Source organism: Terrapene carolina, unplaced genomic scaffold (genome assembly GCF_002925995.2).
Source record: "Terrapene carolina triunguis isolate 2854851 unplaced genomic scaffold, T_m_triunguis-2.0 Scaffold96, whole genome shotgun sequence".
NCBI lineage: Eukaryota > Metazoa > Chordata > Testudines > Emydidae > Terrapene > Terrapene triunguis.
In genome coordinates this window covers 22,457,400-22,474,079 of record NW_020664447.1, presented here as the reverse complement: position 1 = coordinate 22,474,079, position 16,680 = coordinate 22,457,400, and the positions used below count along the sequence as shown (strand labels likewise).

At 39.3% G+C, this 16,680-nt stretch overlaps 1 protein-coding gene across 3 annotated transcripts in view; it reads left to right on the top strand.

Moving 5' to 3' along the window:
* The window catches only part of SLC1A2 (solute carrier family 1 member 2), a 60,919-nt gene extending 44,464 nt beyond the window's left edge, over positions 1-16,455 (top strand). For all 3 annotated transcript variants that reach the window (XM_026651193.2, XM_026651194.2, XM_024218551.2), the window contains 2 exons: positions 4,276-4,507; positions 8,535-16,455. In XM_026651193.2, the coding sequence (XP_026506978.1) occupies positions 4,276-4,507; positions 8,535-8,609 (307 nt within the window). In that variant the 3' untranslated portion in view covers positions 8,610-16,455. The remainder of the gene's footprint in view (positions 1-4,275; positions 4,508-8,534) is intronic.
* The last annotated feature ends 225 nt before the right edge of the window (positions 16,456-16,680 follow it).

Here is a 16,680-nt window from a genome sequence, read left to right as displayed (position 1 = left end):
CTGGTCTTCGGGGCACTTCGGCGGCGGGTCCCGGAGCGAGTGAAGGACCCGCCGCCGAATTGCCACCAAGGGCGGCAAAATCCGCCCCCCCAAATCCTGGTACCCTAGGCGACCGCCTAGGTCGCCTAAATGGAAGCGCCGGCCCTGGATACAGGTACAGACAATCATAATGAGCCTGATAGCTGGAACTTGTCTGGATGCAAATCAATACAGTAGATATCTTTTAAGAATAGCAATTGTCCTGGCATTTTAGGTCAAATTAGAAAAATTCTTGCAAAAATGGCTCATCTTGTGAGCTTTTTACTGTTCAAGATGAAAGAAAAGATCACAAAATCACCTGATTTGTCAGGATTACGCAGAAATCTCACAGAAAACAGCTTTCACAATTTCAGAACACTCAAACCCAAACCTGAGTTTTGACTGGGTCTCAGCCTTGACTCTCCCTCCCCTCAAATTGAGGCTTAAGGGGGTTCTGGATCTAGATCAGATCATATCCTCATTGGTCCCTCTCTTGTACAGAGAGATTGGGTAGAAAGACAGACACACAGAACTTTGTCAGGCAAATGTTCCAAGCTTTCACAACTCTCGCAGTTTCTTAATTTAAAACTAAACAAATCACAGCGGTGACATTTAATAGGAGAGCTTTATGTGCCAACAGCTGGAATGAATCCAGCATCATTAGCTGTAGCCAAGAACTGGCTACTTTCCAACTGTGAGACTAACAAGCTTAGCAAATGCCATACCATGGGCCCTTGGTACAGAAGTACTTTGCATTGGGAAAACTGCTCAGATCCAACATCTAAAGCAGACACCTACATTCAGAAACACAACTGGTAACGTTTGCATGACATCTGAATCTTTTCTGTAGCTTGTGTAACATGGGTCTAAATTCAAAATGCTTAGGCCCACATTCCTTGGGAAAGTTGATATTTGAATGTTATTGCTTAGGTCTGTTTCTAGAATGTAAACTCAAGTAGAATGAAATATGAAAAGCAGAAGTAGCTAGTCCCCTAAGTGCCAACAAGATGAAAGCAAGTTAAACATGTCACTTTTTGAGTCAGTGGGAGCCTTGAGGGATTTATTTAATCTCCTTTTTAGGATCCTTTCTAGGATCCAGAGTATCTAGTCAAGAAAGCTCCTTGGAAGGGACAATGTTTTTTTACATATTAGTATTAATAATAATACCTAACAACACTTTGTGGACCTGCTTCTCCTCTCACCCATATAGTGGTATAACTTTATTGCCTCCGATGCTGCTAACTTTGATTTATACTGGAGTGAGTGGAATACAGAGTCAGACCCTATGAGCCTGATCCAACTCTCATAAAAGTCAATGGGAGCTGGCTCTGATCCTACAAGAGAAATAACATAAGTATGAGAAATCCTTTCTTCTTCAGATGAAAGAATCTTTTTGTCTGATCACTGCTGACCCAGCCATCAGTCATGTATTGATTCTTCTGATCTTGACATTACTAGGTATTTTGGGTAGTTGGAAGAGAGATTGAGTCCTTCAACACGCCTTCTGTTTCCAAAATATTTGCTGTATCTCAGCAGAAGCCAGGCTGACTCCCTTTCTCAATCTTCCTTTCAGAATTCATGTTTCAGACTACATTGAAGTTGATATGTTGGACGAATAATTTACTGGGCCAAATTTTCCTCTTATTTACACTGATGCAACCCTATTGACTTCAGTGGGGTTGTACCACTGTACTCAACAACATAATGTGATCTATTGTTTTTAAGAATAGAATGAATGGAACCTTCTCTCTTCACAAATCCTTTCTCTCTGGATGCAATCAGCCTGACTGAAGTCAATGGGAGTCAGTGGGGCCGGGATTTCACCCTCTGTGTTTCCGTTAAGTCAATCTAGCCCAGTTTACAGTGAATAGTTCTGAAACATTGTGCTGTTTGCTTAGATGAATGTTTTTTCTTGTCTACTAACAGACACAGATAGATTGAGGCATCTCCTCGCTTGTTAAATATAAAACACACTGGAGCTATATTTGTGGATTCTGGTCTCCACCTCCTGTCTGGCATTCTGAGCACTCACCCTGGAGTGGCATTAATGAATTCATTCAAGATGTAAGACTATTCACTCAAAATTATTCAGGCGTTCTATAATGTTTCCATGGAGATCTTATTGCAGAGTTCAGTATATTTGATGGGTTTTGTTAAAAAATGAACCATCTGCAAGTAATATTTTCTAAGTCTGCCACTTCCACTAGGGTTGGGCTCATACGTGCATAACATAATAACTGTGTAAAATCTTTCACTCAAGCAAAGCAAAACTGGAGGGATTTTTCCTTCTATATAATGTTTTGTTGTGAGTATTGGCCATAAATGAAAAATGTTTTTCACACTTTGGTACTATTTTTATGAACATTTTGCAAAACTTTGCTGATATGCTTATGAAATTCCACCATAATTGTCAGACACAATGGCAAAATAATGAAAAACACTTGTGAAATCGATTCAATTGGGTTTTGTAAATGTTTACACTGAAATTTTAGTCAAAGCACTAAACAAAAGTTTCACTCAGTCATGCATAAGGATATAAAATGATTAATAGTAGTTCATTGATTTATAAATCAGATTTAAACTTTTGGTGTGGTGCTAGACAGCTGTACAATGCAAACCTAGTACCAGCAATATTAGAAAAAGCAGGGAAAAAACAATGTTGTCAAATCAACGACTGTTACGTGGAAAGGAATTCTACCAGCATGGAATTGTACATGCCTGCTTTTCTGTCATTTGATCAAAGGTCATATTGCTCAATCATCCTGTCATCCTCTGAGAAGACTTGGGTTTTTTGGAAATACACCTCAGCCTTTCTGTATTCCCATTTCTGATTGACTCCCTGATGAACCAGAAATCAGGACACCACAAGCACTCTTCCCTTGCTTGCTGTGGGTCTGTTAGATTAGAATTAACAGAGTTTTCTGAGGATGCTTCTGTCCAGCTAATATCAGTAGAGGTCTACGGATTTATTATTATTGTTGTTGTTTTACATTTTTGACCCTAAAAGGATGTCAAAGCACCTTTCAAGTTAAATAGACATGCACAACACTATACATGGATCACTTCAGCTGCCCCTGAACCACAGCTGCCTCTTGGGGTGAAATGTGACTTTTTAACAGTCCCACAGTGTTATTGTTGTCATTTACATCAGTGTAAAACAGGTGTAAAATGGCACCAGACCAGAGTGAAAGCATTTTACATCTACTTGCACTTAATTTACACTGACATAAATGACTACATAGGGTGCAATGGAGCAGCTATAGTGTCTGCTATAGGCAGGAGACATGGAATCAAGAGTTCTGATGTGGGGAGAATCTAGTCTTTCATGTTCAGAATCATCAGCAGTGTAAAAAGGATACTGGAGAAAGGTAGGGCCTCCACCGATGGTCTAATGTTTGCAAGTGCCAACAAATATGTTTCCTTGTAAAGAAGCATGTGGGCCTAATTTGGCATCAACTTGCAACCAGGAGGCTCTTATTACTGAAGAAGTGTCACTGGTTCATCATTTCACAGGTTATATGTGGTTGGCACATATACCCTACGAATACTGGCATACAACAGTGTGAATGGGCACAGTGCCACCGTAACAGCTGGCTATGTGTCTAGTGGTGCGAGGGAACCAGAATCCAACAAGAGCACTGAAGGTTTGAGTCCCATAGCGAGATTTCACATCACCTTTCCATAGCTTCCTCAGTTTGAATAAAGGGGAGATGCTATTTATTTACATCAGCTGAGAGCTGGAATAAGTCACTAAATCTAAAATCATTTCCCCTGGTTGTGTAAAGAGAATTCGGGGCCCTGATGAATTCAGGTTAATTTACTGGCAGTGAGATGGGAAGTGCATAGCGATACAAAATCTCCAACCCAAGAAGCAGGCACTTTACAGATCTCAGCAAAATACAAAATACAATTTGGCTGTTTCTTTGTACAATCGCTCTGCCACATCAGGGAACCAGATCTGTGACTATGGGTATCTGTGCCATGGAAGTCTGTATATAGTTTCTGTTTGAACAGTCCCCTGGGAAGGCATTTCTTTTCAACTTCTCTTGAAAGCTAAAATCCTTTCCACTCTAAAGATCCCATAAACATTCTGTAGAGGATAAATGACAGCAGCAGCAGCACCTGCAATATTAGGCACTCCTTTCATCCCGAACTTTCCCCTTTTCCTAATAGTGAACTCCAGACAACAAGTGAGTCTTTCATGCTCCAGACTGATTTATCATTAACTATCAAACCTGTCTCTCTCTCCTTCTGCAGAGACCGGATGAGAACATCAGTAAATGTTGTAGGAGATTCTTTTGGTGCTGGCATTGTGTATCACCTCTCCAAGGCAGAGCTGGAAAACCTGGATTCCCAGCATAAGGGGCATGAAGACATTGAAATGACCAAGACTCAGTCAATTTATGATGACATGAAAAATCATAGGGAAAACAACTCAAACCAATGTGTTTATGCAGCTCACAACTCTGTCATAGTAGATGAATGCAAGGTACCTTTCACATTTATGGATATTGAGACTTGTATATAGCAGTGCATGCTTTGTTTTACTTCATTTTTTAACCTGCATGTATTTTTTTTTAAATTGTTTCACAAATGTGACAGTCTCTGTGAACCTCAGACATTTTAAGTAAGTTTAAGAAGTTACAAAGATTTTTTGCACTCTTCTTAAACATGGCATTTGAGTTGAAAAATCATATACAATGTTTACATATCAAAAACTAAGGGATTATGCAGCGTATTATGGAATATTCCAAGACACATAGAGAATATGGCTATCTACCTAGTTTCCTTTGTTAACAGAGAGCTTATTGCTACTCAAATGAAGGCTAGCTGTAAACCAAGTGCAGGTATTATTATTTGATGGCAGTCTTCCATGATACGCCATAAAGAGACACACGTGTTAAATGCACCATATCAGTGATCGCGCCAGCACTCATACGCATGTGAATGCTTTTCTTTCATCATCATTCTTGGTAGTCATTGTAAAAATACAAACTTTGCAATTTCTATCTAATCTTCACTGTAACTAACCTGGATTTTAAAAAGAAAAAAATGTCTTGATTAGAGTGAAGCGAACTTCAGAAACCCCATCAGTTGAATGAAAAACTAGGTTGAGTGATTTGTGTATAAAGGTTTACCAGGCAACCAGGACTAGGACAGGCCTGATTAAAGTCAAAAGACAATATTTAATTGAAAAGGAAAAAAATCAAAACCAAATTAAAACTTTTCATTTTACGGCCAATTTTTACTTTAGCTGCTTCTCCTGTTCCTCCCACCTGATTATATAGCAAGTGACCTGTTCCATATTTTATCAAAACATGTCTAGATTGGCTAGTGAGTCAACCACACCCAGATATTTGTCCACAGAGAGAAAGAGGAAGCTTGTGGATTCTCTGGCACCTTTAAATCTCCACAACAGACTTAGAATGGACATGAGTCCCATCTCTAAAATCCAATTGCTAAGTTATCATAGACAATGGAAATGGAAAAGATTTATGATGTCATTTTCCCCACCCCTAAGCCAAAGATCATTCTTCACAGTACATTTTTTCAGAGATTTGCCCTATCGAGGGTCAAATGACTTGTTTGAAAAATGGTATTTTCCCTTAAAGTTTTGAATTAACCAAAGCTTTCATTTTGTTCGACATTTTTTTTCATGGAATTTTTCAGTTTTTTGGTGAAGTTAAGATGAATGAAACTTTTCATTTTGAATGAAAAAATCATTTTGTTTTGGTTTTCAATTTTGGGGGATATTTCCCCCCTTTCTCTTCTCTTCCCCTCTTCCCTTTCATTCCACTGGAAAATCAAGAAGAAAGGGGGGGAAAGTAGGGTGCAGCGGAAGAAATAAAAATGTGACAATTGAAACAAAATGAATTTTTTTATACATTTTGTTGTTGTTGTTTTTTCTTTTGAAAGGAAAAGAATTGTCTGGCAATATCTGTTTCTTTTTAAAAGACATTTTTCATGAAAGAAAATCAACATTTTTTTTACCAGTTCTAGATTCGATTGATGGGGTTTTTATCACTTCCTTTGAAAAACCATTTCATAGTCTGATAAAACTGTTCCTCTTCCTAAAGAGGTGGAAAGAACCAATTACCTTTGATGTTAGGATCAGTCCTGGGGTTTTTGGCCTAACAATTACTGGCTGATTTTATTGGATTTAGTGCTACTAGGAAGCACCTGATGTGGGCTTCAGTCTTACTGTGACACACTCTGGGCTTGATTTTAAAAGGAGTTCAGAACTTGCACCACTTCAGGACTTTTCAGGACCAGTCCCCCTTTCATTTAAAAGATACCAACAAGCCATAAGTTATTGGCTGTGTCACAATCACTAAAATTGTCCCAAACACAGTGGGATTTTGAGGTTTATGTCATCACTTGCAAGTGATGCTCTAGTGACACTGCTACCAGGAACTTTTTAAGGTGGTATTTTTGCTGGACAGATCCACAGAGAAACTGGATTGTGTTACAAAGGTTCCTAATTACAGGAACTCACAGAACCCAGGGAAACAGAACTTCCCTAATTTGGGATTGCCTCACTTTCATAATGGTGAAGCTTGCTCCTTCCCCCTTCTTGCACTCTACCAGTGCTGAGCTAGCCAGGTTTTCCCCCGAGTCTCTTTTAAGGACCTCAAAAGGGAGTGATGGATGCACTAGTCCAGCCCCTCATTATTTTGTCCACCAGTTAGCTCTAATTTCAAACACACCAATTTTGGTTCATTGTTTTCCAGTCCCACACTGGTCTTGTTTACCAGACATGAACTTAACACAGTTCTTGAATTATATCAGCAGGCCTTTTTTGTTTGGATACCACTGACTCCTAAGCTAGCAAAATTTGACACTTGTCATTGTTGTTTTAGGCTTGCTCTTCATTAGGAGCTTAATTAGTACATTCAAGTATATGAGAGGAACCTTGACCTAGTAGAGTAAACACAGGACTGTCCTGGCTCGGTGTCCTCATCTGCCAAATGGGGATAAGAATACTTACCTACCTCACAGGGGTGTTGTGAGGATTAGTTGATGTTTGTAAAGCACTTTGAACATGTAAAGTGCTCTACAACTGCCAAGTATTTTGGTAATGATGATGATGTAGTATTACCTTATCAGGCTCCAAATACCAAGGTCTTGAGCTTCAAGAGATAATTCACTGGAAGGGAGAAAAGTTCGCTGCAACTCTGATCAAAGTTTTGAAAAGCTAATATATTAACATATCATCTCTATTTATTTCCTGTAATATACTCCAGATAATTCAAGTCTTTTATAGTCTTGTGTAGCCACTGTATATTTATAATAAGTAGGCTATTTTTTATGTGGGAGTATAGTGGCTCTTATTGCATGATATTTCTCTATTTTTATGATCACATTTCACATTACTTTATGTGGTTTTCAGCTCCAAATATGTTGTGTATTCTTGTAACTGCATGTGTTTCCCTTCCAATTATCTGTGAAAAAGGTTGGCTTTGTTTTAAACATTGGTGCATTTTTGTAATGTTTTCCTGTCCAAATGCTTCCATACATTCGGTTTACCCATCATGTGGAATATCAGTCCTGTCTTTAAGTTTTCATATGAAGCTGAGGACAGTAACTTGGAAGGTAAGCTAGGAAAGAATAGGCCATCCATATAGAATTAGACGAAAGGGTCTCATACTATGTAAAGGTCCAGTTCATTTTTCCTCAGTCAAACAAAATACTTTAGCTTGAGCCCCACACATCTCCTGTTAAGGATTTCACATGGCTATTTTTATATTGACTGTTGGGTCGTAACACATCGATCAACATTTCCCATGAACTGATAAACCAATATTGGTCTTCCACCATACTTATCAAATTAATATTGTAGCATGAACCTTGAAATGCTACAATGACCTTTTTTGTTGTTCTGTGTATAAAATATAGTATTAATAAGAATTGTTTGACCTGATTGTAACTGAACCTTTCACATGCATGAGTAGAAATAGTGGCACAATGAATGATACTTTACAACATGTCTGTGGAGCAGCTATTCTGCCATTTTCTTTGAAGTTTTTGTAATGTGTGTGTATATATGTATCCACATTCCTCTATCATTCTGTCCCTTTCACATTCCTCCATATCCTCCAGCAGATGTCCTGCAGTGCAGATGAGTTCTATAGGAAATTTTTTTAGTTCAAGTTAAACTCTTCTTGCAAATTAGGAAAAGTCTGAAAGCGACAGGACTGTCTATATGTGTAAAATATTTATGAAAACTATATGACTTCAAACAGTGAAGGGAAAATAAAATCCAAAAAACATGGATCATTGTTCACTCATGTTTTCTAGCCAATATTAAAATTACCCCTCCCCACCTACACACACACACACACCTCTCCGCACTTTGAGGACATTGTGAATTATGAATAAATATATATAAAATACATATATATTCACACATGGAGTATGTTACTCCTATAAATATCATGCTTCTCCATATAACTCATAACTTTTCTTGTCAAAGTGCCTTGGCCTTTAAGTTAGATGTCAATGATAATTACTTGCAGGTGACACTGGCAACCAATGGCAAATCTGCAGACTTCACTGTTGTTGAGGAAGAGCCTTGGAAACGTGAAAATTAAGGAAAGCGAGTCCCATCTCCATCTTTAATAAGCCCCTGAAGCTATCTTATGGTAAAAGATATCAAGATTAAAGAATATTTCTCTATTTATTTAACATCTAAAGTTTCTGCTTATTTAATTTGTTAACCGAAACTTAGCAAAGATCTCATAAAGTCATTGTGGCTGCCGTGTTTTTGCCAAATAGTGATCCATAACTATCTGTCTCACTTGTACTGTTTGAATGGATGCAGCTGGAGAATACTCTATGAATTAACAGTTATGTTCTCACCAGCCTCTCTCTTTTGCTCAAGATGCAGAAAATGTAGATGCTGCAAAATGGAAAGATCAAAAAGCCAGTATGGCTTTCTCCAGGGACTCAGGGTAATGAACATATAGTATCATATAAACCTTAAATTGTTCTCAGTGTCTCTTCTTGTGATGTATGTACAAATCAGTACTGCAGTGTACCTTTGGTACAGACAACATTGTGTAACTACACTATTTATTGTAAGTGTCTCTAAAGGTTTTCTATAAGTTTTATTGATAATTAGCAGCTGGCATGGGGGACTCAGAATTTTCATCTTCCCAGGTACACTTTAAATTAAGTGTCTCAAATAAATATTTCATTTAGATTTTGGGGGCCAAATTCACCCCAGGCATAACTTTATTAAATTCAGTGGAGTAAATACAAAGGGCCAGGTCCCGGGCCTTTCAGATAGCACCAGATTCTGATGCTCTCTTCACATCAAATAGAACCTTACAGCCCATGTAGTCCCTCTGAAACTATTCAAGGAGAATGATGTTATTCAACTTAAGGAAGGCACCAGAATCTGTCCCCAAATGATTATTGAACATTCTTTTTGTTGAGGATGAGCAATTATATGTAATAGGGTGTTAAAATGTAATGGTGCTTAGCATACGTTGGTTTGTTAACTAAGCTAAACTAAATGTATATTTAGGACACTTAATTTGAAGTGATAACTATTTTTCTTCTCAAGTCCATCTTAGATTTGAGCCAATGAGCTAAATCCTGAAGTCATTACCTGGTCAAATTTTGCATTGAAGTCAATGGGAATTTTGCCAGAGTTAGGACTGAGTGAAAAGTAAACCAGGACTTCAGGATTCAGTCCAATAAATTTAATCCTCATCTCTCTATTGTGAAGAAACAATTTGTATAAATGTCTTTGATGTCAGACAAGCAGTGATTCTAGACCACATGGCGTATGAATAAACAAGGCAGAGTTTTGTCGACACAGTATAACTAATGTAAGATGTAGAGGTGCAATAATCATTCTCTTAGGTTGTTTAAAAGGTGCTTATTAAAAATCAGTGCTTGTAAAGACATAGGTGTACTCTATTATGAAATTAATAATGTTTTACAGCAAATCTGAGCCAGGTAGCTGTGGGAAAGTCTGCCCTCTGAACAAACCTTCTGTGATGTGAGTGTTTCTTAAAATGTTCTCTGAGCTGTCCAGCCTATGAGCTTATAATGAACCTACCTACAAGGTGAGATGGGAAATGAAACACACATGCTTCTCTCTGTCCATGCACAGTGCAGTGCTGCCATTGACGTAAACTGGAATAACATGTGTGAATGTAGAGTTTAAACAATAATCCAGTCTAGTTTTGCTAATTTGTATTGTGTTAGCTATTCCAATGAAGTCACTATGGGCCCCTGCTAGTAAGGACTACTCACCTGTTTAATGGTTTGCAGAATCAAACCTATAGTCAACATATTCACCATTCAAATATTTGTAGCTGTGCAGTATTTTCCATGGGAACATTAGTGCTCTTTTGACATCCCCTTGCTGCCTCACTAACTGAAAAGTCCTAAAGAATTTAATAGCTATTAAACTACTGTGAGTTCTATAGACATTATTCTGACAACCTAAAGAATTCAATAGAGAATTAGTCCTTTTCTGTAGGTCTTTTGTACTGTTCTATGGAATTCTGTTCCATCTTGTTCAACTTATTTAATGGAAATTGTGGGTACACAGAACTTCTCAGGATCAGGGACTTAGTCTGGATTTGAAGAAGAGTTCACTTCCCTGATCCCCACAGAAAGAGATCAATTGCCCAAGACAGCTGTAACACTCTCTAAAATGAACTCTAACATTTGGGCTGTTGGCTTACCTCACATGAAAGTCACTCAGAGCTAAGTAGCAATTGTATAGGATGACCATATTTCCAAAAGACAAAACAGGACCCCCCAGCTGCTCACCTGTGGCCCCTTTCCCCCCATGCAAGGCTGTTCCCCGTCACAGGTACCCTGCAGGGGCCCCCTCAGGAGGCTATTGCCAATTGCTGGAACCTTGCTGCCCTCCACCCCCCATGCTGGAACGCTCCCCCCCCCACACACGGGGGGCTGGCATCTCTGCTCGCCCCCTCTGCACCGCACCCTGCTTTTTTGGACAAAAGCGGGTATTTGTCCCATTTGCTCTTGCCAGCTGGTCAAGTCAGCAAGAGCAAACGGGATAAATGCCTCCTTTTTTTAAAAAAAAAAAAAGTCGGGACAGCCAGGACAGGACTTAAAAAAGGATCTGTCCCAGCCAAAACGGAACGTATGATCACCCTACAATTATACCAGACTAGAACATAGTGTTTGTTATAGTGTAGAGCTTGGGTTCTCAAAGGTTTTCATAGCCTGGCCCATATTTTAGAGAGGTGGTCTCCTAAACCACTTCCATCCTATTCATAATAATCTAACTTCCCTGTGGCAGCTACAGCAATTGCCTACAGAGAAAGGTAACATTAGGAAAGTGTTTAGTGTATTTTTAGCTATCTTTTAAAGCAATATGATAGCTGGAAACAGGTAGGAGAGCCAGCACCATGTGACTAAGCTGCTCCACACAGTTACCTATTGAGAAACACTGTTTCAGACATCCTTCCTTACACTTATCTGCTTTGGACATATTGCCCTTTAAAAAGTGATTCTTCAGATGGGACTAGAGGAGGAGGAGGTGAAAATCTAGAGTAACTCCACTCACGTACAGAGAGCAAATTTGGGGCTTTAGTTTTGACTAAAAAAGCAGACTGTAGGACTTTTAAGTAAGACTTTATAGTTTCAGTAACTCAGGGAACTTTCAAAGATAATTACAATGTCATTCTTCTACTTATAATATAGAAATGTGCTACTTATGGGAAACACTTTGGCTATCTCCCAGGCTGAATTCTCCCATGTAATATTTAATGTGAAGCTACTCTGGCACAGTACTGAATTTAACCATCAAAAAGCTTTCCATTTCTTGGGGGAAAATGTAACTCATACTTGGCTTGCAGTTGGTAATTTGCTCATTCCACATGAGGCTGGGTTGCTGCTTAACTAAACAAACAAGAAAAAAACCCAGGAAATGGCCACTCGAGCTAATGCAAGTTTCACATTTGAGTGGATAATGCTTGTCACTGTCACATCGTCCTTTAGTCTCATTATTTTGCATCTGGCCTTCAGTGTTCTCTTCCTTTACTCATTTCCCCATTGTTTGGATGGCAAAACTCAAGGATGAGCACAGGAGAAAGCAGTACACACGCCCTTGAGTTATTTCCATGTGAACTGAAGTTCCCTTCTCCAGTCATTTTCTTTGCTCTGCTCTCAGCTAGTCCCTTGCTGCTTACACAAGTATGATATATATGTGCCCTCTAGAATACTGACATCATCAGTGGAATATGGAAAGCCTTGATCCTGGTAAGCATCCTTAGTCAGGAAAGCATTTAAGCTCATGGTTAAAATTTAGCAGCACATGCTTTTCTGAATAGGACTGTAGTTAAGCACCTGCTTGAGAACTTTGCTGAATGAGGGCCATGACTCTGTTAGGGTTTGTTCTGGTGCTAGCCTTCAAGGCCCAGTGCACATTATAGTTAACTTGGGGAAACAGTTTGCTTCTGAACTTGTTCCTTCTTCTGTACTCCTCCAGAAAAACAAAGACTGCACCAGCACTTTGTATAAAACAAGAAGTTTGCACAGGTCTCATGCATTAAGATGCCCCTATATTTATGCCAATTAGACAGTGTTACAATAAGGGCCCCTGTCATTTAAAACTGAGAGACTATTTTTGTTTCTTTGGAAAACAGGGACTGTGCCTGCAAGATGCTGACCACTCTGAATTCCCTTTGGGAATTGAGGATTTATGCTTCCTTCCAGGAAACACTTAGCAACTGGCTGCCTGAACACAGCCTGATCAACCCAACTATATGCACTAAAAACTCCCATTAATTTTAAGATGGAGAAGGATTATTATTTTTCATCCTTCACCATTCCAGAGCAGTTGCTATTAATACATTGTCTGTTCTTAATGCTAGCTGGAGACTTTGACCCCGGTCCTACATTGTTGGAAAGCAATTGGGGTTTCATCATTGATTTCAGTGGGAGCAGGATCAGAGCCTGTACTTCATGTTGAGGCCCATGCTGTCTTATTTGAAATGGTCTGTTTTCAATTTCTGTACATATAGCAATCTCAGTCATTTATAATTATAAATACACCATCATTCCTCCACCTGCAAAGACCAAAATATAGGCCACAACATGAGAGAGAGAAGAAAATCAATGTATGCTGTAAGCTAAAATAATGAGGAATTAATTCATTCATAAATAGGGCTATTGTGGGAGCTTGTTTTGTCAATGCTGGCAGGTAAGCCACAGACAATAATATGGATTCTGATTAAATTGACTGAATGGTCTGTGTTGTCAGCTTTTGAAAGCTTTTTAAACTCTTGCAATATAGAAGACTCTAAGAAGGGTCAAGGTTCAACAGTGGCCCCTCCCACCTCCTTCAGCCAATGGAAACAGACTGTGCAATTCCTTCTGCCTGATCCCAGTGAATGATCTTTTCTTGGTTCTCTAGCTGACGATGCCCCCCCCATCCAAAAGGTCTCTGCCAACATGCCATAAAGGAAAATCACTTCCCATTCCCAAATCCAGCAGTGTGTTTAAACCTCTGCCTCTGAATTCAGATCACTGTCATTAAACTTCTGATCTGTTTATACCCCGAGATATAGCTAGTGTCCATTTTTGTCTAAAATCCTAGTAAATGGACTCTGCCAACACCTCTGGGAACACAGAATTCCAAACACTATGGGGTTTTAAAGATCCTTGAGCAGTATAGATTTCTGATTTGTTTTCCAAGTATTGGTATCATCAGTCCTTGGGTTGGTACTTTGATGGATACCGATGTTTAGCAGAGCAAACTACTTGTCTTATAAATAGAAGCAGCAGCAAAAAACAACAGAGCTCAAATTAATTTACTCTGGCAACTGCCTATATTTTCTTTGCTTTCCCAGCCTCATGCTGTTATATGATTCCTGTTGTAGCAGCTCAGCAGCAATCAAACAGTTTTCTGAAAACAGCATCAGTTGCCAATCTAGCCTCTGACTTCTACAGCCTCTTGTAATGCCTTTAGAAAGGCTTTGATCTTTAGTACCAGGCCTGAAAAACCCTATTATGAATATTTAAAGTACATCTCCTGCTCATCAGATTAAGTCCCATTTGTTCCATTTTTGTTTATTGCATTTGGCACCTTATAAAAATATACTGCAGTATTCTACTGTACCGAGCCAGAAGACTACAGTTGATCATATTACTGTGACTTCTTGGGCCATTACTGTAATATTTGTCTTGTGCGTTATTGTCATAAGCATATAGCACATTGGGACAAATTCTTCTCTGGTGTAACTCTACTGATCCGAATGGAGTTACGCCAGGGATCAATTCTGCTGCTGCTGCAGTAGCATGATCATTATTTTTAGGCCATCTTATAATGTTGTGTTGAAACTACTGCTACACATAGAATGTATTATGAAAAACATAGCTTTGAGAGTGATCTTTTCCAGTCAAGCTGATGATGTTGAAGAAAAGACTTTTATCTAGTTTTGTGTCGCAGACGAGTGATGTACAGATTATAGCTATAGCCATTACAAAAAGCAACTTCCCTGCACAACAATGTTATAGAGTAAGGGAAGGGAGGATAAGGAGGAAATGTGAAACAAATTTGCTGAACTTTGCCCTGAGACAGTGTTCCAGAAGTGTTAAATTCTTGCCCAATATTCACCAGAAGCAATATTTTGTAACATACATTTTTCACCTCTCCCGTAATCTTGCATTCCCCCTACACACACACACCGGCAGGGACCAGTCCTGCAGTTCTCAGGCAGACTCTGCCATCCTGGTATTTCTTAGGCAAAACTTCCACTAAAGTCAATGGGAGCTGTGCCAGAGAGAGGCCTGCAGAATTGGGTCCACACTGATAGTTATCCTTTGCTTCCCCCTATTTCTTCCTAGGCTCTTGTTTGATATTGAATTGAAATCTGTTGCTGTAATGAGCCACAGTGCTGCTACTTTTCACTAATGCCCAGGCACTGAGAACTTGTTTATCTGTGGAATGCATGGGTTTAGTGACACAAGACTCTTTAGAACCAATCCCCAGTGTTTCCTCCTACCCAAGAGACATCTTCATCTGGTAAGTTGAAACCTGACACCTATCTGCTACCCACAGTTACAATTCCTAATGGATATGGCAGTAATGCATTTAAAGCCATGGTCCTTTATAAACCCTGAGCTCCATATGGTAACATTGTTTAAGCATACTGTTGAGGCACTGCATAGGTTTTCTGCTAGTTAAAGATGCCACTCACCAATGTGCTAATGAAGGGTTTGGAGAGGCAGGGAGGCATGATATTTCTTACATCACCCAGCTTTTTGGTTTATTTCCCCAAATCACCTATTTGTCTATCTAGGTTCTTATATAGATATGTCACCTGCCGTTGTTGGAGTATTTAATGCTTCTGGTTTGATTTTTGTAACTAAAGATAGGACCGAGAGTCTTCAATATTTTCAAGAAATACTCTGAGACATACACCTTTACATAGAGAGGAAACTTATAAAATTGTGTTTGATAGATAGCACCACATAGCCTAGATGGTCTAATTACTGCATAGAACTTTGTACATAAATAGGATACTTCATGGGGATTTTTGTATCGTTCTTTTCTATTTGTTTTCTACAGTTTTGGAAGACCATTTGCAAAGCATATTTACAAACAGATTTTGCAGTCAGTATTGTAGATTCAAGTATTCCCATTTTTGGCTTCATGTAGGCTCGTAAGTTCTCATGTACTGCAGGTTGTCTTTCCTCCTTAAAGAATATTGCAACAAAAATGTATAGACTTCTTTCCAACCTATCCTGCTTGCTTTCTTAATGTAGCCAGTTTATACTCTAGTGTGAACTGTAATTTATAGAATGCATGAGAAAAGAATTACACGTGTAATTACACTTGTTAAATATGGTATGCTCAAAACTGATTCAGCCATTAATACAGATTTTGTGGGTGTGTACCTGTTCTCCAGAAACCAGAAAGAACTACAATGTAGATGGAATTAAATTACTTAGTATCTGTAATTTACAGACACACAAATATTTTCTTACAATATTTTATATATGACCATATAAGATAAGGGAAAAAATTCTTACAGGTGATCCATACCTTAGAGCAAAACCAGTTTTCTAACAGCATTTTAGGATTAATATTTTTTTTCTGTATTTTGTTTAATGAACTAAGAAAAGCAATTTAGTGATGAATTATAAGCAAAGCACAAAATGCAATAGGAATTAAGAATTTTGAGGTGTCCTTAAATGCTGCAGTTCACTATGGAACACTGTATTATTATATCCTAAACAATCTTCTAGATTGACAGTTTTATGGATTTCTCATCCCTTAATTGTGACATTTGGCTTGGTTTTACCTGGGCCAAACCCTTAGTTGTTTCTCAGGGTCAGATCCTGAATAACTGATTTACCCACAACTCTTAGGTCAGGGTCAGCAACGTTGGCACGCGGCTCACCAGGGTAAGCACCCTGGCGGGCCGGGCCAGTTTTATTTACCTGCTGACGCGGCAGGTTCGGCCGATCGCGGCCCCCACTGGCCGCGGTTCACCGTCCCGGGCCAATGGGGGCGGCGAGAAGCCACGGCCAGCACATCGCTCGCCCGCGCCACTTCTCGCCGCCCCCATTGGCCCAGGACGGCGAACCACGGCCAGTGGGGGCCACGATCGGCCGAACCTGCCGCGTCAGCAGGTAAATAAAACTGGCCCGGCCCGCCAGGGT